Below are 25558 nucleotides of genomic sequence, written 5' to 3'. Positions count from 1 at the left end.
AGCAGTCACGTGGCTCTTCTATAATCTCTCTCTCTCCAAAAATTTGACTCTTAACCTTCCCTTGCTACAGACATAATGTATATTGCCTTGACATTCTTCCAAGTAAGAAACATGCAAAACCCTGACCTATAAGCAAAGCAAAGGAAAAAAAAAAAAAAAGATATTTCTCAGAATAAAATTATGTGAGCCTGCAGGAAAGGGAGAAGAGAAATCTGCCTTGGTCATCTCTGGTTTCCCTCACCTAGGAATTTGAAAAAAATAGCAAAATGTTACTCTGGGGAAAAGGAAAAAAAATAAAAGGTGTTCTGAGGTGCAAATCAAAAAAAAAGGGAGCTGGCAGAAATCATTATTTATTTACTTTTGCTCGTTTATGTGTCAGATGAAGCTGAAAGCTGCCAGATAGCTTCTTTTCGACAGCTTGAAGTTACTGTTGAGAACAGATCCATGTATGGAAGCAAAAGCAGAAAAGCATAGATAAGCTGAGATCCAGCTATGCAAACCATCTTTAGAGACACTTAAAGGACACGCACCCCAGCTCCTTTCTTCCTGGTAAACTTAGAGACAGTATCGTATGAGGGCTTTTTTCCATTCTGCTTTACCCACAACTGCTGAGACTCAGCTGGGGTAAGTGAAAAGCAATTCAAGCATTTCTTGGGAACACCTAGGTATTCAGTTAGACTGACATCCTGAGAAAAGCTGTAAATCTGGGGCTATGGGATGACTCAAATAACTGGATAGCAGTTAAGCTCTCTGAGTGAGGAACATGACATAACAGCTTTGCCGCTGGAGGGACAGAAACTTTTCAAGTGTCTGAAAGAGGCAAGAGAAAAATGTTGGAAAACAAGCATGTTATCACTCACGAACTGGATTTACAGGCTGACTGATGTTAGAGCTTCACTGGACAGAAGGGCAGGAGGGGAGGTTTCCAGTGTTGGAGTCCTTTTGTGTTTTTATTTAGAAAAAATCATAAAAATAGTTGAGGGTTTTTTCTTCTCTGGTCTGTCCTACTTTCATTTTGAGAAACATGTCTCATTTGGGTTGAGCTGACTGGACATTAGGAAGAACTTGTAAACGTCTGTTGTTTTTCTTGGCACTGGAAGGCAGTTTCTCAATGTTTCTCTGTAGATTTGAGGTTGATTACATCCTGTGCAGGGATTTTTGGTACAGTTTTAACTGCCATTACAGTGTTGTGAAAGCCGACGCCAGCGAAAACAGCTGTGTGCTATTGTGTATATTTCCAAAGCACTGAAGTAATAGCTCTTCTTCAAACTAGCACTGAAATGTGTTAGTTCTGTGAACTGGGCACTGTCAAAAAAGCAGAGTATGCCCTTGGCAGAGAGGCTTTCTCCACGGAAGTGTTTTGTTAAAAAGAACACAAAAAAAGCTTTTTGTAGCCTTAGCTTAAAATCTTGCTGGTTTGCAGCGGTACAGTTAAACCCGTGATTTTTCTTTAAATGCTACAGAATGTCATTTGGGTAACGGTTCATGTGCTTTCAGGTGTTATAATACAGTATTCGTACTCCCACTGCAAAGTGCTGGGTAAAGCTATCTCATTTTTCAGGTGGTTAATAGACTGGAAAAAACGTTAGAGCAGGTGAAGTGAAATTATACAGAAAGAACTGGAAATAATATCAGGAATATGACTGAAATTGTAGGAGATTTCCAGAGATATCAAGGATGATTGTAAAGAGAAATTACTAGACCACAAATGTCATCAAAGTTTCCATTCATGAATGAAAATGCTTTCCCTTGTAATTACATAAGAAGAACATAATGGAAGTGTTTGCTTGTAACTCCATAGTAGAGTCTGCAGGCCCTTGAGTACAGCCCTTGTTTCCCCTTATTTAACTAGTATTTCCATGGATATTCCCACATTTCTCATTTTTATACTCACTGAAATACAAATCTTCTCTTTGTCTTGCTTCCTCTCAAGTGCTTAAATACTCAAAATTAAGATGCAGCTGAAATTTGTCTGTGCCAGGCAAACTCTGATTTTTTTGACAGGTACATTTAAATACATATCACCTGTCTATAGAAATGCTAGCATAGAAATTAATCTTTAAGTAATTGGGGTCAATAGATGGCTTTTCAATTGCTATTGCAAATAAACCTTTTTGCTGTTATTGCTATGAAAGAACACTTCTGCATTTCACACTTACTCAGATTGCTTCTATTTTCTGTTGGATATGGTTCTGTTTTATAGGTTGCTGTCAGCCTGCTGATAGATAAAAGCTTTTCCCCAGTTTTCCCTTTTTTTCTTTTTTTTCCTGTCTCTTTGAGGCTATAGACTATGTGCTTCCCTTACCCTGGAGAAAAAAACTAGTTGGTGTGCATGGTCCCTGAGCAAGGCATTACCCCACAGTTGTGCTGGGCAGGTTGGGAAGAGGATGCCAGGATGGAGCTGGAAAAGCTGAGACCTATTTAATTTGATCTTCCCATTTGGCCCAGGGCCTGGGGCAGTGTGACCCAGTAGAAAAAGCCATGGTGGCAGGAGTCATCACTGGTGCCCAGCCCCAGGGCAGACCGCTCTTTGTGCCCTCCTCCTTCCCTCCCTCTACCAAAAGCATTTTCAGGCAGGCTGTGTTATCACTAATGTTTATTATTATTATTATTATCAGTGTACTGGCTATTATTAATGTTTACTATTGATTAGTCATGGGTATTGCTAGTGTTTGTTTGGTCCCTCGTGGAAAGCTGATGGTATCTCATTCAGAGACCCTAGATATGAATATAAATAGTCATATAAAACATTAGCGATAGTATCACTAACATGCCTTTTATAAGTGACTAGTTATTATGAAGACTGCAGCCTCCGAGCATCCGCCATGAGGTCCTCCCATGCACCAATTCTTTGCCAGAGTGCAAGAAGGAGAGGGGGAAGGGGAAGCTCTGCTCTTTCTCACAATCAGAGTGAGGATGCTGAGCTGAGTCGGGGCAGGACAAAACCCAGGAGTCAAGTAACAAGGACAAAGCTGAGCTCAGTGCTTATTCTTGCTAGCTGTGGACAAGGGTAAAGCTGCCCTCACCCCGGTGGCACTTGGAGCAAGCAAGAATGTGTTGTGTGCCTCATGCAAGGAGCCAAAGGCACACAGGACTACCAGGTGCACTGGTGGTTTGTGTTCCTAAATCTTAGTGGCTTTCAAAACAAACCCAACAGCAGGTCTGAAGCAGTCTTTGTACCAGACATCCACAACTGGTCCCTGAATTCAGAATTTCTTGTGAGAAGGGGTTTATAGGGTGCCCAAGAAGAGAGTGTACTCAAATCACAAAGAGGAGAGCTACACCATGAAGTCACTCAGTGAGGGTTTCGCAAAGTGGCTCTGGCTTGAAGTAAGTTCACTATATATTCTCCTCCTTCAGACAACTTCAATATTTTTATGGTGATTCCTGAAGGATGGAGTTTGGACACCATCTCTGTTTTCATCTGGGAACACATTGACAGACTGATCCACTTCTCTGGCCAGATACAATTTAATGCTTATGTTCTAGAGAAATGGGCTTTATGTGATGGGTCTATCTGTTCCCAGTTTAGAAACCTGCAGGCCCATTTGCCAGTTCAAATCTGATTTGCCCAGGGAATTGAGTCCTGAAAAATATGATGTTTCAAAAAAAATCTGAAAGTGGGCAGCTGTCTTCTTTGGTTTTCTTGCTCCTAAACATGATCTTCCTATTCTTGTCTCTCCTCCTCCTTCAGGGTAAAGAACAATGGTCTATCTGGGGAGGGTTTCACCAGAGGACTCACAAAGACAGGCAGTTTTCTAGAAGGAACAGCATTTTGGGAAAAGTTTGTGTTTGCAGGCTGCAAGTACCACATGTAAATACTGTAGCATGTACCATGGTGCTCGCCGCTTGCAATCTCATGCACAGCAGCACAAATATTTCCAGTATCTTTTACGCACATGTGGCCACAATCCTTTTGAACAAGAGCAGAACTTCAGATGGGAAGTGAAAATAGCCTGTGTTTTAAAGAAACTGTGCTGTCATTTTTGTTTCACTGTGTTAAACTCTGGGCCATTCAGCCTCACAAACCTCTTCTTCTTTATAAAAATGTTGTGTATAATAACTGACTGCACAGCATGGAGAGATGAATAAATAACCCTTGATGGCCTCTGCTGGTCTAAATCCAGCTGTCATTTTTGGTCACTTACAAACATGAACTACTCCTAAATTTCCATCCCATGACACAAGTTGCCTTTAATGCCAAACTGGAATCAAAATAGCGACAAAATAGCTCTGGATGATACTAAGTTTTCAGGTACTCAGCATCTCACTAGCAAACTGAACCATGGTATTGTTGAATTGCGCTCACACAGGAGGAGTCCCAGTGCTAAGGTTTGCAGACAAGGCATTCAGCAAATGGAGAAGGCCTCTTTACAAATGCAGGAAAAATTAGTCTGAATTCAGAGTTGCATGGCCCTGAGCTAAAAAGCTCAGTTTTAGAGGTGCCCAGGATGTTTTCCCTAAGTGGTCAGCAAGATGCCAGCAGGCTGGCTGGGCACATGGCTGCAGAGATCTGCTGTTCCAGTGTCCTTCAGATGGACTCCAGCCATGAGCCTCACTCTTCAGACCCACCATGTGCTGATCTGTGCTGCTATAGGAAGAGGCAGCAACATGACAGTTTTAAGCAGTGGTGGTGTTTTCTGCTGATTTACAAGTAAAGCAGGCAATTTATGGGTTGACATTAATTTTGGAGTTGATCCTCTAAGAAACTCAGTATTATTCTAGCAACACATGGGGGAAAAACATAGCAACAATACAGCAAAAGTGGAGGTTTTCAAAACTTAGTTTATTCTTATCTAGGGCTCCAACCATCACTGTGATCTAATCATAAATGTATTCTTATTGCATGGGGTCACTGCAGGGCAAAGCTGAAGTTGTTTTGATTTCCATACTTCAACATATTTGGATTTCTTTTATATTTAATGCTGAACTTCCTCATGAGTTTGGGATGTTTGTTTTTAGGATCTTTACCAAATCCTTGGAATGCTGAACTCTGACGTTGCTAACATAAAATGCAGGTTTCCGTTTGTGATCTTTGTAGCTGAGCCTTCTTCCAGAGACATGAGGGGAAGGGAAGGGAAGGGAAGGGAAGGGAAGGGAAGGGAAGGGAAGGGAAGGGAAGGGAAGGGAAGGGAAGGGAAGGGAAGGGAAGGGAAGGGAAGGGAAGGGAAGGGAAGGGAAGGGAAGGGAAGGGAAGGGAAGGGAAGGGAAGGGAAGGGAAGGGAAGGGAAGGGAAGGGAAGGGATAGGAAGTATTTCACTCTGGAAAACTCCACATTAGTTTACTTCTGCAGAAAGGTGGGCATAGTTAGAAGGAAGATACAGAACTGGGATTCTGGAAAATGTCACTATGTGGGTAAAGGTACAGTTGGAAGACATATGCCCCAGACTAGTTTGTGTTCCACTCAGCTTAACAATGACTAATGACATGTCTGTAAATACCTGAAGAGGATAAATGCTCAAGAACTTCTGCCAAGAAGTCCTGTTCAGGTATAGATTTTTCCCTACCAGGCTGGGAGATTCAGTGCTTGGGTTGTTTCACTCCCCATAGGAATATACTATATTGAACAGTGTGTAGAGCCTTTTTCCTACCCTCAGTCTCCCAGTGCTTTCAAGCCCCTCATCCTCTGCAGGATGAGTTTCACCAAAAGTTTTGTGCCTGGGATGCTTCCTGGGTTATCCCACAGACCGAAGCATGCCCTGGAGGTTGCAGACTAATCCCACATGACACCACTGCACACCATTTCCTGCTCTTCCAGAGAGTTGTCCTTCCTTTCATCGGAACATCAAATTGGTTTTTCTTTCCCTCTTATATAAGCAAAAGAAGGAAACTAGAGAAAAATGTGAAAATGGAAAAAAAAAAAAAAAAACAAAAAACACCCACCACCAAAAACAAAACATGGAAAGTGTAAGAATGTGGCCTGCAAATCTATTGCTGCCTTTCTATCATTCTAACACATCAAGGCCTCCTTGAGTCCCTGTTGGAAACTTCTGCACATGAAATGTTCCCTTTTTGCTTTCTTCTCTACCTAGAAGTGTATCAGACACTCTTCTGTTGCAATATGGTCAGAATGGGGTTGTGGTCTCCTCTTTGTCAGCTAGATGGGTCCCTGCACACTGCCTGGACACATGCTGTCATCCTGGGTGCCTGTACAGCCCCTAACCCACCGGGAGATGCGCTGGGATCCTTTGATGCAATCTACCTGAAAACGCTCCTCCAGGCAGATAAGTCTTCCAGGCTATGGAGAGGTCTCACCAAGATGCTGAGTTTTATCCGTAATGTTCAACAAGCATTAGGAAGCAAGGGACAGGACATGAGCTCAGTGGAGGTGATGGAGGGGTCTGGCCCACAGTGATTTGGGCAGAGCTTCAGTGTGTCAGGCCTCAGGCAGAAGCCTGAAGAGTTCTGAAGCAGACAAGGGTATGTGCTTGTCCACCTGAGGCAGCTCTGACCACTCTCAGGCTTTCTGCAGGGTCCAGGGCTTGATAGACCAGTCTTACCTCTTGCCCACCAACCTCTTCACCCTTCCAAATCAGCTTGTTTTGATGCCTGTTTCCAAAAGTAGCAACCATGCATCAAGGTTTAGGCTTTAGTGTGGGAATAGGGGACTCTTCTCTTTGAAACAGCCCCTTCCCCTGCTGATTCCCAGCATCAGCAATTGCCATATCTGCACACAGGAACAAAGAAGCAAAACCAAGGTGACAACTACTTTCCCAGCATCTAATTCTCAGCTCATTGTTTTTGCTGCCGTTTGGCAAGCATGATATTAGAGACACACCATGTTATCTTTTTGGCTTACAGAAAGACTCCAAGCAGAGATCTTGTGCTTCTGCCCTAGATGTGGCTATCTACATTTGGATTTGCTGCTAGCATCTTGAGACTGCCAACATGTACACAGTAAAAGTAAACCCTTCCTGTGGCCACAGACCACAACATGCTAGTGATCTGTCGTATTACCCTGTTCTTTAGTGAGACATTGTCGCTGCCGAGAAATACACTCAGTTGAGTGAGTTGCTAACAATAACACTGGATGTGAGAGACAAGTGTTTGTTTTACTCTGGTGTAACTTATTCCATATGGTCCTTTAAAGCATGTTAAATGTTACGTCACTTTGGCCTGCCAACTATTATTTCAAGATGACCTCCTGGATTTAGCCTGCTTTTTAGAGCATAACTATTTGAAGTAAGGCCTTGAAAGCATCTCCTGTCCAGGATAAATGCCCAGTTCAGGAGCAAGACAGATGTTCTGTATTGCCCTATCTTTAGATGGATAAGTAGGTCTCCGTTTTTATTGATTTTCCAGAATAGTGATGATTACTGCTTCTCTGCTGCCTGCTGTGACACCTTTCAGATGTAAGCCACATGTTATACCAATGTTCTGGCACAAGAAGCCATAACCTGACCAAGGAGCTAACAGAGATTTAACTTCTAGCATTTACCTCCCATGTGTGTTTTTCCAAGTTGCTGATGAGCCAAATCTTTGTGGAAACCTTCTAGCAGGTTTTCCAAATCTTCTTGGTAATGTTAATTCATGGGCAAAATAATGCAAAAAGAGAGATACGCAGCTGTGAAAAGTGTCCTTGTTTCACTTTCTGGCTACATTATTCAAAAGTTTAACACAATGAGCTCCAGCACCACAGTGGATCCTTGTGTGATGTCCGGCACTTGTGTTCCTGCCATGTTCTGTACTGGGCCTAGTCCACAACACAGCTTGGAAAACAAATGCATTAAAAAGTTTCTCTTGTTTTGAAATACTTTTTGCCACTGGTTATAGAAAACAGATGCTCCAAGAAGCATCTTTCTTGATAACTGAGAGATTTGCCTTTTAGCTTGAGTTGAATTGATCTGAAGTGAATTTCTGAGAACAAGAGTAACCAATACTTATAGCATTTTAGAGCCTTGTTGATAACCTCATTCTTCCCCTGAGGTGTGACATATCTCCAGCTTAACCTAGGCAAAAGACTTAATCTTGAAGGTTCTCTGCTGTGAGTGTGTATGAGGATCTCTATGATCCTGTGGAGGAGAACAGTGTGTACAGAGCATGCATGTTTTATTATTGGAGAAAACTTTGTACTGCCTGCCATTGAAAATCTGCTTAGTGGGCAATGATTTGTCTGTTCAGCTACAAATCATTGGGTAAGATTCAGGACAAATCATGAGTATTTTAGAAAAAAATCGTTGGTCCCTTTCTAGACACTTGGGAATCTCCATTTTAAATCACTAAAGACCCACCTGAGGATCCATAATTCAGTGACAGTCCTTGCATTTTAGAGGCTGGGGCAAGCCTGTCTAGGCATGCATCTTGTTTCATGTATGCCTGGAAAGTGCCTTAATGTGTTAAAATGCCTGAAGATGTACCTCCATGATAATGCACTAGAAAACTTTTGGCCCTTGACCCTTAATTTCAATGTTCTTACCTTAAAAATAACCAGGCAGACTATTTTCAAGCATGCTTTGATGCACAGACTAGAGGAATGCTACAAAACAGGAGTTTGTAAGCATTACAAGCTGTGCCACTACTCATGTTTTCTAGACATTTTCTGTCCCTGTTGGTAAAAACATACCTGATTTTAACATTCTTCTCTTTGAAACAGACAGTCTGATTATCTTGATCATGCCTTGATGTATGCAGCCTACAGAAAATTACAGAACAAGACAAGTTTGAAGACTCTAACCTTAATAAAGCTGATGTTTTGCCAGCACAAACTCCCTGCCTTCATCCTGAGCTGTAACTTCATTTCTTGTTTCTGGAGTGGATTTTTTTTGACACATGTCTTTTCTTTTGTGGCTGTGACTTGTGCAGAGATTTCACTTTAGCTAGTTCTTTCCCCCCAAAAAACATCTGCAGGAAGGCAGTGTGGTTAGTCGGGCTCTTTGAAGAGCTGGAGGTGTGCTGAACGTGGCAGATGTGCGTGGCCTGACTGACTTCAGGTGCAGCTACACGAGCTCATTTGCTGTGTGGTTCCCCGTATTAGTATCAGCTATTGAACTCCTATGTTGCCAACGTCTACACTTAAGATCCTCTGTAGAGTCAGTCAGGAGAAATTGCAACTTGAAAGATGGAGTCAGGCTGTCAGGGAAGGGAAGGGTGATGTTCTTAGGTAATACCCTTCAGGGGTTTCCTCATGAGTCGCCGGGAAACAGCTCTCATTAGTCCCAAAGCACTCCAAGTCCCTCCTGACCATGAAGTCAAGCTGAACACAAGAAGGGGGGAAACAGAAGGTTTATTGTCCTGCTTCAAACTGTCGTAATTAAGCACAGGACTGACCAACAGCCCCCAATCAGTCCTGAGTATGTCACTTGCTTTACCTTATATTCTGGTTTTGCCCCTTTTATTCTACCCAGGTTCTGCTTCTTTACCAAGTCTCTCTCCTCCCAGACCACCTGTATTTACTTTTCCCTCACTGGCCCCAGGTTTCCTGACTTTATATACTTATTTTGTCCTCATGATATGGTTGCCTTGGTAATTTCTACCTTAGTCAGCAATGAAGCTTGTACCCCGCTTTTGTTATATGCAATGTTTCTCTTTTCCACCGTTTTTCATGCTGCTGTCTAGTGTAACTACTGGTCAGGGATGATCAGCTGCATATACATTACTCCTCTTCTTATGATCTGCAGGTTCTGGTAGCTTCTCATACCCTTACTTCATGTTATATTTTACATAGCCATAAGTTAGGGTTAACCAAAGACATTGTTTTGTTGCTACATGGAGCACCCATGTGTGCCCTTGTGCTACCCTCTCATTAGTGTTGCAGTTTGGTCAGGGAAGGCCAGTTGTCTGCACGCCTCAGGTTGCAGTTCACAGTGAGACAGGTCCCAGCAAGGCAAGTGAGAGGGACCACCATGGCAGGATGGATGTTTCCAACACAAGCCTTCCTATGCTGCCAGCTCCTGAGAGCATTCGGGTAAGCTTCAAGGTTCCTATGGCTGAACATGAAAAATTAATCAAGAGGTTGCTAAGTGAGTTAAATGGCTATAAGCCTGAACTAAACCTTGACAGGACAAAACCCAAGTAGGATATATCATGGGCTTCGGAGCAGCAACAAGCTCTCTTCCCCAGCATCCTACTGGCTAAATGGCTCATCCATCCAAGAAATTGGCTGCCAGCCTGGAACCAAGGTCAGTCTGCTCCCAGGTTGCATGAGCTTGGATAGCATTGGCACCTAGATCTGCTCTCCCAGAGTGGCCTAATTTCTAGTGCTCTGATTGTTTTCGTACACCAAATCTTTGTTCAAAGCCTAAAGGCAGGTTTTTTCTTTCAACCTACTAACCACAACGGTGGTTTTCTTTTTATGGTGTGCTGAATGTCTCCTGATTGTTCATCTCTCATATACATCTTCCTGATGCAATGATGTTGAGAGCTAGGTCACCTATACCTCATCTGAACTGAACAGATGTTTGCTCACCCTGGTCTTAAAACCTTTCTGTGACACAGACTTCTCCCTCTCTGCAGACAATCCAGCTGCCTACACCATTACTCTCATGGCTGCGGAAAGCTTTTCCTCCTGTCAAACTTCAGTGTCCCTGCCTGTAGTTTAAGGTCCTGACTTTTTATCTTATCGACAGTAGGAGTGGGAAACTTCTTTCAGATTTGCGAGGATATATGTCTTCTTTTGACTTGACAGTCTGCATTCCTTCAATGTTTCCTCTTGACTCATGTCTTCTAGACTCCCACTTCTCTTATCTCTTCCCATCAGTGGCTCTGAAGCTGTTGCCTGCCTTCCTGATGCCACTGGTCATATAAATACAGCTGTTAACTCTGGAGGCTACTGATGGCATATAAAACACTGCTAAGAGCCCTGGCACAAATACCAAAATACCACACTGGTGTTTTAAGGTTCAGGGGCCAGAAACTTTCTTAGTGACTGAGGTGCACATAGAAAAGAGCTGAATGAAAGAGGAAAGCCTGTATTCACATCAGCCCTGCTAAGACACTGTCCCACCCACCAAAGAGATGAGAGCACTCACAGAAGAGCAGGAGTTCATCTGAATAAGCAGAAACGCAGAGGGAAGAAGTCAGAGCTTGCACAATCTGGATTAGGAAACATCTGCATGCATGTGCGCACACACACACACACACACATCCACGTCCTTTCTGCACATGCAGGGATGCAGCCTCAGAACCTAACCAGTTTTGCCAGAAGCTGGGAACAGCTTCCCATAAGAGCAGAATATTTTTATAAGAGACTTGGGGATTTCTAACCACGAAGCAGGTGTAAAGGACCATCTTAAAGAATTCTAAAGCATCATCACAATCCAGAAAGCCATGAAAAAGCCGTTCAGCTCAGAACAGCTTTTGAATAGGCAGTGTTTGAAATTCCAGGGGGGAAACAGACTGGCGTGTGATAGCATGGGGTATTTGAAAGGAGAATCCAGTCTCACAAACGGTGCAGTTTCATTTCTCCAAAAACTCCAGCAAAAAACCAGACTCATAACCATTAAGTAATCCGGATGTTAAATCTGGTTTTCTTGTGTTTCTCTCTCTTTGGGATAAATTCTCTTTACATGCAGGGCTTCAATTACAATGTCTAGGACATGCAGCATTGGTTACTGCCTCACCAATGCTTGAGCATGCAGCACAGAGAAGACAAGCATTTTTGGTCTATAAATGTTCAGAAGTGCAAACAGAGCAAACTGTGCCAAAATAGCAAGTTCTGTATGTGCACCAGTGGGAGTCCCTGTCCCCAGGACTTGGGTCTAAGCTGTGAAGGGAGCTGGGATAAGAACCATGTTGCTGCCTCAGTTGTTTCAGAGACAGTCAGCCAGGAGCAAGGGCACACGTCTACTCCAAGGTGCCTTGGCGAAGACTGAGGAGCACAGAAATTCCCAAAAATTCCCAGAAATTCCTCGGCTCCGCTCTATCACTGAGACTCAGGGGCTAATCTCTGGCAGAGCTGGTCAGTGCTGAAGAGACACCTAGCAAGGCAAGGCCACTTGGAGTTGAAACGAGGCAGAGCTGAGGCAGAGGTTGGTAAAGTCAAAGCAGCAAGAAGGCAAGGAAGGTTTCTGACCACCTACAAGGACAACACAGATTAGAGCCCATTATAGTGAAGACAACTTTCCCTTTAAGAGAAGTCATTTCACATCCTCTTGCCTAATGGGCTTGGTTTTTTCAAGGTGTCCCAGCAGTTTTCTTGACCTGGACTGTATAAGTAAAATATAAATAAGGTGCTTTATGCAGCTGAGGTCAGTCACTTCTCACTTTTAATAAAAAAGTCTGTTTTCCCTGGAATATCAAACCTCGCTCAGGGCTGGCAAACAGATGGTACAGAGCAGGCCAAATTACCTTCACAACCAGGGGCCGCAGCTGGAGTCATGCACTACATCCGATCCATCCTGTGTCTCCCACTGATAGCAATGGGAGCCCTGCACACAGATCAAATGAGGGATATGGCCTTATGTGGACACCAGAGCTGCTGAGGAAGCATCACAGTCCTCAGTTTGAAGGACACAGCTCCCAAATCTTGTCACATTACCACAGTATTTGCACTTTTTTCTTAAAGTCCCAGCTCCTGGAATCATGTGAGTACATATCACTATTTCATCTCTCAATTTTTTAACTTACTTCTGGTTACCAAGTAAATTGGAAAACATCAAATCTCTAGGTTTCAAAAGCAAAAGAAAATCCAGAGAACACAGCATTTGTTGATTTATAATTCTGGATTTGGGGGGATTTTTTTTTTTTCAGCCACATTTTTTCCAGGCCAAGGCAGCCTTGGGATGGTGGTGAAAAGAGATGAAGTGTCAAGTGGAGAGAGCTAGTGCTGCTCTGTTGTAGTGATGCCCTGGGGCTGGCACACTGCAGCTCTATGGCCCCTTGCAGGACACTCATTTTGAGGCAACGGAGTCCCTAGGCTATTGCTTTCACTGGGAAATGCATTTCAGTTGACCTTGCGTCTGCATTTTTAGTTCCTGTATTCTGCAGTTTTGTAACAGCAAAACAAAGCTTCATTTTTTTTGGTGGGAAGAGATGTTAAGGGACAGGCAGTTCAGCAGGGAACATCTGGTCCTTCATTTTCCAGTCACAGTCTAGGAACTGGTTTCTGCCTGTGAAATGGAAATGGGAATGAGATGCTAGTATTAGCATGCACTGCTGTTGAGAAAAATGACAGCTGTCAGAGGCTTCTGAGTTTCTATTCCTTTGAGAAGAGTGAGGAGACAGTTTGCACCTTGTACATCTCTTACATTAAGCCCAGTCACTGAAGTCATTCTGCACATATATTGAGCTTTTCCTGTATATCCCTGATGACCAGAAAGCAGTTTTTTCAAAAAGAAAAGTGGGATTCTGAAGCAGAATTTGAAGAGAAGAGTGTGTGGCTTGTTTTGTAGACTAGATGTTTGCAACATGCATGCAGCTCTCCCCATTTCCAAGCTCCCTAAATTCATGTCCAGCCCCTAAAACTAGTTCTGCTTTTAACCCCCACATAGCAGGGGATTTCCAGTGCAAATACTCTTTTGTGTCTGCCACACACAAGCAGTGCTCTGCAAAATTTGGCCAGTCAATGCTTCTTCCAGGAAAACTCTCTCCCAAGCTGTTAAATGCTATGCTCAGCAATTAGTGCTCTGGATTTGTTGTTTAAACCTACCTAAAACACAGCATAGAGCAAGTACTTGGGGAAAAGCTTGAAAGAAGCATAAGCGTGGTTTCTCCATTTACCTCTGCAGGCTCCCAAAGCATTGCAGTGAGAGCAAACCATATGCTGCCAATTTTTCACAGGCATGCCAAAACATCCCATTGAGCACTGCCTTCTCGCTGGGGTATTGTCTTTACTCTCAGTTTTCCAGGGGTAGCAGACACCTTCTGCCTCTAAGACCTCTGGCTGGCCAATAGACAACTGTTTTGCTCAGACCTCCCTGGGATCATCAGGACTCAGACTGTACAAGCTACTTGAAAACAGCTAGGGAGGCACTGCCTGGAGATCTCAAAAAGAAGTGCATGATGTCCAGCACACAGAATTGCCCTTCCTATTCACTGCTGTGTCCCACTCCATCCACCACATTTTTAAATGCCTGATTTATCCTCCTAACAGCAAAGGCAGGTTTGAAGGTGTCAGTGAAAGCGAATGCTCAAATTGCTGGAAATTATGTTTCTGAGCATCTTTTTTACAAACACCACTCTCAGGGATCTCCAGGTCTCTGCCAAGAACATGCAGAGGAGAGCCAGAGAAGGTTCAGTGGGCACACGCTCACATCTGCTGCAGCGAGGAGCAAAGACAGATGGATGGCAAGCCAGAGGTGACATCCCATATGCTCGTGCAGGATCTCTCTGGCATCTCTGGAGGTACTCAAGGAAAACTATGACCAGAGATAACTAACCTATGAGGACTCCTTGGTTATCCTCCAGCATTATCTGAACCCACAAAAGCTGGAGCAGAGATCAAAGCATCCCACTGAGGAAGGTGTTCCAGACAGGGCCAAGAAAGGGTGGTAGGACAGCTGCTCAGAGGTGAGCATGCTGTGAGCTGAGCTGAAGTCTGACCTTCCCCTGACCACTTGTCTCTTTTACAGGGAATATAAGGCAGGAATTTTTCAAGCAAGAAATGCCTGAGGGTTTGTGTCCCCCTCCTCTAAAATGTGCAGGAGATCAGATGTCTTTCTTCACAAGGCATTGAGCAGAGAATTAGCCTGCACCATTCTGTCCTGTGCTCGAGTCTCCACAGCCCACTAACGACATTCTTTGCAGGGAGGAATCATCTTTCTGCTCTGCGTATGTAGACAATACCTGGAAACCTGCTTCAGCAACTGCAGAGGGATGCAGGCTGCTGTCGGAGAGGGCTGTGGGTGTGCATGAATGAATGAATGAATGAACCATTCGTTAGTATTGGCATGAGAATCTCCATGATTTTGAGACTACTGATGAGTGGTTGTAAGTGCATTTGCAATGGTAGGTGTTCACTTGCATGACCGCAAAGAGAAACAGAGAAGGAAATGTAGCTGGAGCAAACACCTGCCTTTCCCAGCACAGCCCAGGCTGCAATCATGATGAAGCACGGATGTGCCCTCACTATGGCAAACTTGCTGTGCCAGCACATGAGCAGTCTTGTTGCCTTTTTGCCTGGAGCACCAGGAAGAACACAGGAGCATTTGCTCAGCTTGTCCAGCAGATTTCATAGCCCATGCAGAGCTCTGTGCTGTTACAGCTACCATTTCAGCCAGCTTGACTGAGAAAAAGCAGTGTGAGCCATAGCCACTGCAGTGCGGAGCAGTCCTATAACACAGTATCTCCTCTCATTATTTGGGCTCACTGTCTCCCCTACTCCCTGACTTCCACTCTTTCTTTCAGAGCCCAACTCCACCTTTCTCTTGGAGCTTCTGAAAGATGAAGGTCTGAATGGGCCTAGAAAGGGGTGTGTGAGGGACTGGGGAGTGGGTGTCATCTTCTCCCAGCCTTCCAGCCTTATATCCCTCCTAACCAGTCACTCTTCAAGTAGATGAAAGCTGCTCTCAGGTGCAGGTGGGATAATGCTGCATCTCTGCTTCACCTTTTCTGTTCCAGTGCTATTAAGGCTGGGTGATACAAAGGGTTCATTTGCATGGACTAATGAGCATCACCACGAACACTGACAAATTTGTTTTCTTCAGCTCCCCTCAAATGTCACAAAAATCCCTCAGATGAAGGGACCTTTCTGAGGGTCTCAGCAGGAGGCACTGGGAGACAGGAACATGTCTCTCATGCAAGCTACAGAGAGAGGTGGGCTGGGAGGAACTGGGGACATGCCTGGCTCTTTAGAGAGCAGCTCACCAGTGGATCCCCATTAGTAGAGTCTTGGTGCTCCAGAGGAGCTGTGTACCATATTCAGTGAAAGAGCTGGGAAGTAGGTCAGCAACATAACTAAGGGAAATGGGGAGCTTTTGGGACAACTTCATGGCTGACAGCTAATTAAAATCTGAGTTCCACTGCTTACTGTTGCAATGATTAGATTTCAGTGTGCAGGGTGAAAAGCAACAGCAGGGATTGTTGGCTGCAACCATGCCAATTTTTTCTGCCCACACTATCTGTTTGCCACACCGGCTTGTGCAGCGCCCTGCGTCCTGCAGCCACTGTCAAACCGAACACCACTGATACACATCCACTGCTCTGCTCAGGTCCTGATCCGAGCATAGCACTGTGCATGCTGTAGACATTTAGTTGTGCTCATTTTATATCAACAGCCCTGCTGGGAGAATTGAGTCCCATCAAAGTACCACACATGGCCAGATGCAACCTTATCCCTCCTCTGAAGAGTTTTAAATCAAAAGAGGTGAGACAGAAAATCAGTTAGCTACTGGACACAAACCCATGTTTTTTTCTAAACCAAATTCTTATTTGGAAATGCCTTTCATCCCATGTGTAGGCAATAAGATCTTAAAGTAAGACCAAAACTAAATAATATCAATAACAGCTGCAACACTAATAAGTAGCTGGTTTATTGGTTGGTCAGCTCACCATGAACTGCTTTACAAAGGAGTTTGGTGACATTTAACATGTCTTACACCTCATCTTGAACAAGAAACTTAGTTTTCCATCTCTACTGAAGAACATGGTGATGCAAAAATCTTAAAAAAAAAAAAAAAAAGAAAAAAAAAAAGAAAGAATAGCACAAATGAAATCCAAAGCTAAATTGCTGGCTTGCTGTCTTGCTAGTGGTGACAAAAAATACAAGCACAGCCAACAAGATAAGAGGGAGAAGGTGTGAGAGGATGCAAGAGCTAGAATAATGGCTCTGTTTCTCCACGGTTCTTGTTGCACCTGATGATCTGGGCATAGAGGGCTACTAAAGGTCGTTGGGTACTTGCAACTACCAGTGTGCGAGTTATTAGCTTTGGTCCTATTTTAAGTTCCTAAAGCCACAGAGTTCTGCCTGGAGGGTGGGACAATGGGTTCATCTGCTCCTTGATGGAGCCAGCGCAGGGTGGCAGAGTCATTCAGGCATGGTGAAAGGGAAATTGCCCACAGGAAGGACACTTGGGCCAGCCTGAGGCACAGCAAGTCCTTCTGTGCCAGGCCGCTGGCTTCCTACAGGACCTCCCCAACCCCAATGACCCTCCCGTGGGGACAGGAGGCTCTGTGGGTTCAGGCGCTGACCTGGACATAGCCAGATGCGGGGGCAGTTTCCAGGAGGGCCCTAGATGACCCATATGACCTTTGCCTGTCACCCCATGGCCCCCGCTGTCTTCTGCAAACCCCACAATATTGGTGATGTGCGAGGGGAGAGAACCTCACCCCTGGCCCCTTGGGATGCACCTGGCCTCCCGCCTCCCCACAGCAGCCATGGGTGACATTGTGGGGCACGGTGACAGCCACAGCAAGGCGCTCCTTGCACCCTCCCTCTTGTTTTCTCCCCCCTGCAGGGTGCAAATGGGGTCGAGCTTGCCCTGGGAGACTGCAGGGCGGCCGGTGGGGGACGCGATGAGGCCACGGAGGGCAGGGCTGGCAGCTCCACCCGGCAGGGCAGGGCGGGCAGGGATGGGGGGCTGCCTCGGCACGGCAGGCAGCGCTGGGGGCAGGCAGAGCGTGGACGGGGACTGTGCCGGGTAAGGCAGGGCAGGGCTGGGGTCAGGCAGGGCAGGACTGGGGGCTCCCTTAGGCAGGGCGGGCAGGGCTGCTGGGGGTGGGTCCACAAACAGCCCTGCCTTTCAAAGTCCCTCGCTCCGAGGAGGAAATCGGGAAATATTTCCAGCAGCAGCAGAAGGAGGAGGAGAGCTGAAGCTGCCACCGCGGAGGAGGGACGGCGGGTTTCTCCCTGCCCGCGCAGCGCCGCGGAGGGATGCGGAGGGAGGGGAGGCTGCCTGCGGGGCGGGCCAGCTGAGCGCATCCCCGGGCCGCTCCGTGAGTGTGTGTGTGCGCGCTCCCTCCATCCTTCCCTCCCTTCCTTCTCCCTCCCTCCCTCCCTCCCTCCCGCCCGCCCGCCGCCGCGCCGCAGCCGCGCACCGGGGCTCCGCCACCCGCCCCGCGCCCCGCCGCGATGCCGAGCCGCTGCTGAGTCGGCCCCGGCGCCGCCCGCTCCTGCCCCACGCCAGGTAGGACCGCGATCGACCGGTCCCCGACCCGTCCCCCACCCTGCCCAGCGAGGCGGGTCCCCCGCCGCCCCGACACCGGTTTCTACACCGGGGGGTCCCCAGTGCCGGGGGAAGGATGGGGGAAGGGGCCCGGAGCCGGTGGGGAGGCGGGAGTAGGATGCTCTCCCCCGCCCCGGGAATGCTTTTTGCAACCCAGCCACGGCACCTTTAGGCAGGCGATGGGGCTCGCCCCCCTCCCCCGCCGGCTAATCGCGACATGTCGAGACGGGAGGCGCGGCTGCGGCGGGGGTTCGCCTCCCCCCCCTAGCCCAAGGGCCTGGCATTGCCGGGCATGTGGGGCCGGGGGGCGGAGGGGGTGGGGCTGGAGCAAACCGCCTCCCCCCGGGGGGCTTCCGCGCATCTTCCCCGGTGCGCGGCGGCGCGGGCGCGGTGCCTCCGCCCGGCGCGGGTGTCGGTGCCTCCAGGCAGGGCTGCTTTGCCTCCAGCGCCGGGGATTTCTGCCTTGAAACGGTTTCCGAGGTGAGTGGTCGGAGGCACCTGCAGCCACGATGAAATTCCCATTTTCGTCTCGCTCAGCGTGTGTTGTTAAGGGTTGGCATTGAGCAGCGCTGATCACGTAGGCTTTGTCTAGGTGGAAGCATGGCTGGGGTTCTTCCGTCATCTCGAGTTTAATTCTTTAATCGTAGGCTTGTTGCTTCCCTCCTTGCCGAGCCATGCTAAGCAACCCCACATTCACCTCCGTCTCCAGGGTGAAAGCAAGCTACCAAAATGTTGTAGAAATGCAGCAAGCACTAGGGAGAACTGAAGTCTAAAAATGAAAGCTGTAGTAAAACCACAAGGTCACAGGCATGTGGGTGCGAGTGTTTGATTTCAGGGCTCCTCTTTGCTTGCGCTTCACAGGAAGCAGTTCCTCCAGTCCAGATGTTGGAAATGCGCAAGTCAGGTGATGGAAACAGGGACTGAGAGAAGCTGGGGTTCTCTGTGCACTCTCTCAACACCTGCCTAGGCATTCGTGTCCTTCTCACCACCACAAAGAGAAGAGGTGCACTTTTATTTAGAGAAGGAATGCTGGGACACTTGCATGTTGATGTGATGATGGCAGCTGGGGAAAAAAGAGCTGTGCTGTATGTGTTCGGCTGTGGCGGTGGACATCACCAAAGAGAGGCATTTGTGCTCCCTTGCGTGCATCTGATAAATGTTTCTTTCTCCCCTTCAGATTGGTTCTTCAATAGCAGCTTTGCCCCTTTTCCAGCGGAGGCATTTAGCCCACATAGGGAAATAATCTAGCATTTCTAGAGCCATAACCTACCAGCCAAGCCATGAACCTCCACCGCTGTCTCCCTAGGAAAGTTGATGAATTGATTTATACCCCACCAGCTCTGTTTCTCTGGAGGCATAAACAACTCCTAAGCCAGTGCTGGGGAGCCGAGTTGCCCAAAGGTTCCTCTGTACCAGAGATTTGTTCAAGATATTTGGGGAGATTGGGTGTACTCTTTATGCCTAGCACCCCTGGATGCCAACACCAAGTAGCACAGTTTTAAGCTGATGAAACTTTGCTTGCTTCTTTCTTCCCCACTTTCACTTAGCTTTTTGTGATCCTTTGGCTGGGAGTTGCTCCTGAGACTTAAACATTCACTGTCCTGCAGCTGCCCAGGCTGCACCTAGTCTCCACAGCCATATAGGCACAGCCATTCCTCTGCCTGTTTGGGCCCTTGGTAGTGTCCTGATCTGCTCAGGGCTGTCAGGGGTTGCAATTTTCCAGCATTGCATCTAGGACAGAATTTGGATTTCTGCTGTGTTTTCAGGAGGATACAGTCCTGCTGCCTTAACCAGGGAAAAGCCACTGTTCCCCAGCATCCTAGTGCAACTCAGATCCTATAATAAAGCCCAGTGTCCCCCAAAGCATGAATATCACTGGAGCCAACAGGTTGGTCATAGACAACACAAATGGGATGCGATACTGGCTCTCCCTGCGACTGGTAGAGTGAACAAGCTGGAGCTCTGTTAAGCTCAGGGTACCATGATCTGCATGTGCTCCCGGCTCATGGAAACTGGCGCTGCAACTGTGCAAATCTTGGCTGCACCTGGGTCTGCTGTGCCATCGGGACTCTGGCATCCAATATGGTCTGAGCTCACTGACCGGTCTTTCCCTTGCCAAGGGCGTGAGTGGTATCTCTCCAGCTATTTTCAGGAAGCTTGTAGGAACTTGGCTTTCTTTGCTATCTCTATCCCTCTGGTGATTTTAGCTGAAATTGGGAGGGGGGGAGGGCGATGTGAACAGAGAGACAGACATGGAAACTGTGATTTCATATGCCTGGCTTCCTAAGGAAACCTGGCTACAAATAGAAGTGAGATTTGCTGCTGCAAAGAGCTCCTGGGGAGACAGAGAAGGCGGGGGACACTGGGGAGGAGGGCAGGGCAGTTAACCTCAATTTTGAGATAGGCAACCAAGGCCTGGCGCACACCTGGGCTTAGACTCTCTTTCCTGAGATCTGGTGATCTAAAAATTGGGCATCTGCTCAGCACTAGCATTCAGCTTCCTCCAGAGTCAGCAGTGCAAGAGCTGTACCTCTGGACAGGGACTCTCCGGGTAGGTGCTACTACCGTTCACCAGCCAGGGCTAGGCACCTAGCTGATGGATGGACCGTGCCAGGGTGGGCCTCCAGCCTCAACTAACCTGCCCAGCTCCTGTTTGACTGTGTCCAAATCCTCCTGGGTTCACAACCTGCGTTTGCCTCAGCCTTTCCCCACACACATCGCCAGGGACGTCTCCCACCTCTTTGTCCCTGGATGGGTGCAGGGTGCTGGGGCTGGAGATTTGTTTCTGCTCCCTTTGAAGCTTTCTGCTCCTTCCTCCCACAGAGCCCAGAAGAGCATCCCACTGCACAGGGGACCCCACACAACTACAAACCCAGCGTAAAAAGGGGCCTGGAGGAAAGAGCAGACACAGGCAGACAGAGGGAAAGCAACAAGCCTGCTAACTTCCCTCTCCTGGCCCCTGTAGGGCATCTCTGGGCAGATGATTCCTCCCCAGGCTACCTAGGAGCCTCAGGCTTACTAGCAGTGTTTTATTCTCCCAACACTCACAGGAAGTGGTCTTCCCATTTTACAGAGGGAGACACAGAGCACAGGGAGGTGAAGGACTGCCCTGAGAACGCAGAGTCTGTCAGCAAGGCAGCCTCAAAGCCAGCTCGTGGAGACATGGCAGATAGCACTGTGCTTAAATCAGCAAGGTAGATCCACAGGCAGAGGAAGGCATTAACGGCCCAGGAGGAGTAATGGGAAAGAGCCTGATGCTGCATGATAGAGACCTGATGCTGCTTTGATAGAAAAGCAGGTGGTAGGGATAGAGAAATGATCTGGAGACAGCAGCGAGTAGGAGGGGAGTTGTTAAAAAAAAAAGAAGAAAAAATACAACCCCAAAAGAAATGTAGTATTTCTCCCTTGCTTCTCATTTCCTGGCATTTTCTTTGCTGAGACCTTGAATCATGGGGGAAAAGGACAACTTGCCACTTTGTCTCCATAGGTTGAAAACCAAGGCTGGAATCTTTCTGACAAACACTTCCAAGCTCAGTCTCTATGAGCTGCCCCCAAATTCAACCAATCTGGCTGAAATTTTTATATTGGGATTGTTTTATTTTCTCTATTTATCTGTTTATTTTGGAAAGTTGCTGGGGAGATTGTGGGAGGAGATTGGATGCTTCATTGAAGAGATAGGATACTTGGAAAAATCAGTTGCAGACTGATAATTGTTCTAACTTTTTAATGGCCTTTACAGAAAACAGGGTGGCCTGATGTGTATTTTACTTGATTGGCTTCATGGAGGGCTTGTGCCTCTGACTATATTTGGAAAGGTTTTGATGTTTTTTTTTCGTACTGATGCAATCTGGATGTTGATGGCCTGGAAATCATTTTCCTGATGTGGAGATCTGGAGGGTCATGGGCAGGGGATGCCAACAGGCTGTTCCTGTTTTGGAGTGGCAGAGCTGGGTGGAAGGGAGAAGGAGCCGGGCAGAGCTGGAGCAGGGCAGTGAGCCAAGGGTTTTCCAAGCTGTGTTTAAAGTGCTGTCACACTGTGCAGCCCTGAGTGGCAACACAGTATTTGGACACAGCAGCCTTCCTCTACAGGTCTGGATGTGCAGCCAGCGTGGAAATTGGGTCCTTCTCCTGCTTTGGTGGGTAAAAATCACAGCTGGCAGGAGCTACTTTTTACCAAAGCCACGCCATGGTTCAGCATTAAGATCAGAAGTGAAGCCAGTGGAGCCTGTGGCTGCCTAGATAAATCTCCAAGCATCCTGTACCTTGCAGGGCTGTTGGCATCCGTTCTGTGTCTTTTGACTGTAGGAAGCTGGACTTAAGGCTCTTGACTGATTTACTGATTGGTGGCAAGAGACCAGACAATTTGTTTGGACTTTTTTTTTTTCCTACAGTCACGTCTTTTCCCAGTACAGGCTTTGCTCAAGCTGCCCTGCTGTGAAGCAGCTTGCTGCTTTCAGTGAGCACAGGTGAACAGTCTTCAGCATGGCCCGGAAGGGTCAGCAGGAGAGGAGGGGTTTGCTAGCCCTCCAGAGATGGGGCCGTGGGTATGAGTCCCACCCGTGGAGGCAAGCTGTGCAGTGCTTTCCCCAGGGAAGGCTGATTATTGCTTGCAGTAGACTTGTAAGTGTTGCTCTCCTGCAAGAGAAACTGGGAAAGGGGTGCTGTGACTTGGAGACTTCAGGTCTGACCTTGGGGTAGGAGCATAGGACACATAACTTGCAACAGCCATTTTTGCTGGAGCGGGGGGCACTTGTTGGCTGAGAGAGCCTGTCCTCTCACTTGGGGCCTTTTTGGGGTTTGCTGTCTTTTCATCAGGGACACTGACAGTGGAGTGAGTAGCTGGCTTGCTTTGAGGCTCTGTTTCTATATCTTGCAGGCTAGCTGTGCCTTGCAGTAGCGACTAGCTTCCTCTTTGTCAAAGCTTTTGACCACTCTGCCTGAAGAGACACCATCTTTCTCCTGCCCCTGACTCCAGCAAAGGGGGTTTTGAGCTGCCTTCCCTGTCTTCCTGCAGCAGTGCACTCCCACTAACAAAAGCTCCTCTCTGTCTAGCTCTGACTACAGGATGTGGAAGGGCTGGCCGGGAGTCCTCATGGTGTTGCTACATGCTCCTGGTTGTGTCCCCATAGCACGTCAAAAAGCAGCCACTGTCACGTGAAGAGCAAACTTCCTACTGCCCCCCAGCAAGCAACCATCATCACCCTGTGGGGAGAGGGTGCTGCTCCCACCTCCCGTACACCAGTGACGCAGCTGTGGGGACACTCTCTCCCATACAAGCTGTCAGTAAATTTACAGTAATTATGTTTATTATGAAGTGGGGTAGGCACTGTTAGGTAGTGTCGGTGGTGGCTGTAGTGGTGTGAACGCTGCTGTGTTTTCTGTCGAATGCTGGGAAAAAAATTCCATGTGGAAAGTCTCTCTCTCTCTCTTTGCCACTCATTCCTTGTGAGCCCAGGCCATTTCCTTCCTTGCCCAGTCCTCCTTCTCTAATGAAACTGTCTGGGCTAGCAATGTTTTTTCAGTACTCTGAAAAATAATGGTGCTACCAGCTTGTTGCAGATAAACCTGTGTATGATACAAAGGTGTAGGAAAATAACAGGCAGTCTTACAGGGGGTATTTGAAGAGCGAAGTGTCCAAATGGAGATGGGACTTTTGAGAGGCTGCTGCAAAGGAAAAGCTGTGCTTTGTTGAAACACAGAGCAGCTTTCAGGCTCACTTTGCATGCAGCAACCAGCCATCCTGAAGGAGCACTGCTGCCAGGGAAAGGTCAGAGCAGAGTCTAAAAGGCTGTTTTCTCCCCATCTGGCAGCTCCTGAGCTGGGGGGCTGGAGCACAAGCTGGCAGCAGGAGCTCTCTCCTACCAATTTGCAAAACCTAGTGCTCCCATGCCCAGCGGGGAGGCAAATATCTCTGCAACCCTCCTAGCCCTTCTGTGGGCAACAACTGCCTTTCTGGTGTTTCACACCAAAGGTTGGAATAAAAGGCTGGACCAACATCCCTTGGCTGGGAGCTGCATCTAAACTGAGCTTGCCTTGAAGGGACCATGCAGCCTCTTGCAGGCTTTCCTCCATGACTATGCAAACCCAACTGCTAGCACCCTGGGGGAGCTTGTCCGCGAAGGGAAGGGGCTCAGCTGCAACTTCAGGAAAGCCCAAGTTAGGGTCTGGCTCTCCTGGTTAGCTCCAGCTCCACCTGAAAGCTCTCAGGCAGCCGGTTCCAGGGAGCCCCAGGACAGCTCTGCTCCCTTGGTGGTAAAAAAGGCTCTGGGTGCTGCCCAGCAGGGCAGGGTTGTGCTGGCCTGGAGTGGTGGTTTGAGGATCTTCACCACACACGCATGGCCAGCACCGAGCCTGAGAGCAGCTTGTGCCCCTGCCCGGTGCTGCAGTGATAAATCTGACCTGAGAGGCGCCGGGGGAGTGACGCCAAGGCCAGGAGCACCGCAGCAGGCAAGGTTTGCCGGGACTGCTAACTGGTGTGCTGTGAATCAGCTACCGCATTTGCTTTTATTGTTGATGGCCGGGATGGGAAATGCAATTGAGACACCTTAATGAAAAGCTAACAAAGTTGGGTTTGGAGGGAGGGCTGGCGTTCTGATAGCCTTGCTTCTCGTTAAAGAATAATATGAATTATTTGTCTGAGAATATTCCTATTGCAGTGCCTGCAGCAGTGTGCTGACCATGGGTCGAGACCCTATGCAAATACAGAGTAAGAGGGTCTCTGGGGACCAAGCTGTTTATTTTGGACTGTACAAATAAAGAAATGCTGCTAATTTTATAGCAGCTGCTTCTCAGAGATATTTTGAGTGTCAGGCTCTGATTGTGTGTCTAACCAACATGTTGTGGCCAAGCATTTTCTAGCCCTCCATAATTCCTGAGTCTGGTGTTAATAACACTCATTGTGAATTGGTTTAAGTAGGAAAGCTGGTGAGGGTATGTGAATCTTGCTTGATGACTGCACCACAAAATGCTGGAGAAGGTCCAACACAGAGTTGGGGGATGCTACTGCCACTCAAAGAAGGGTCCTGGCACATTGCCAAGGCAGGTGGATTTTTCTTCCAAAGCTCCAGCCTGAACCCTCCATCTGAACTCTCCAGAAAAAGTTCTTCATATCTTCTGCCATCTGAGGGAAAAATGTTATTTGTACATGGACAACTGAATGGGAAGGCCAGAAAGATGGATTGCTCTAGACCTTTTTTCCTCTCATTTAACGTAATATGGGACTTGATTTAAAAAAATAAAAAATAAAAACAACAAACCAAACCCAACTTATATTAGAAAGTTTGAAAGGGAAGAACATGGCAAGTAAAGTTCAAGTGACTTATTAATCTGATTTAGTCTTTCTTCTGTCTGAGACTTCCAGTGCTCTAATGTTTTTAAGACTGTAAAGTTGGTCCAAAGTGTGATGGGAGTCTCCTATTTTTATGACCTAGATCAGTGACCCAAAGCATAATATTTTCTCTAGAACCATCTGTTTCCTCTTCTTGCCAAGGGGATTTCACAATGCCTGGTTGCTCTGAATA

At 47.2% G+C, this 25558-nt stretch overlaps 1 protein-coding gene across 8 annotated transcripts in view; it reads left to right on the top strand.

Moving 5' to 3' along the window:
• The first annotated feature begins 414 nt into the window (after window positions 1-414).
• The window catches only part of SLC8A1 (solute carrier family 8 member A1), a 152247-nt gene continuing 127103 nt past the window's right edge, over window positions 415-25558 (top strand). For 3 of the 8 annotated variants that reach the window (XM_074864261.1, XM_074864254.1, XM_074864253.1), the window contains exon 1: window positions 416-624. In XM_074864261.1, coding sequence (XP_074720362.1) covers window positions 572-624 — 53 coding nt within the window. In that variant the 5' untranslated portion in view covers window positions 416-571. Of the gene's footprint in view, window positions 625-5474; window positions 5490-17648; window positions 17809-17833; window positions 18000-18484; window positions 18519-25558 lie in introns of those variants that run through there. The other 5 variants (XM_074864257.1, XM_074864259.1, XM_074864258.1 and 2 more) reach the window with 5 other exon arrangements.

This window comes from Strix uralensis, chromosome 3 (assembly GCF_047716275.1).
Source record: "Strix uralensis isolate ZFMK-TIS-50842 chromosome 3, bStrUra1, whole genome shotgun sequence".
Classification (NCBI taxonomy): Eukaryota; Metazoa; Chordata; class Aves; order Strigiformes; family Strigidae; genus Strix; species Strix uralensis.
The sequence above is the reverse complement of the archived record's forward strand: the minus strand, read 5'-3'. Positions and strand labels throughout refer to the sequence as shown.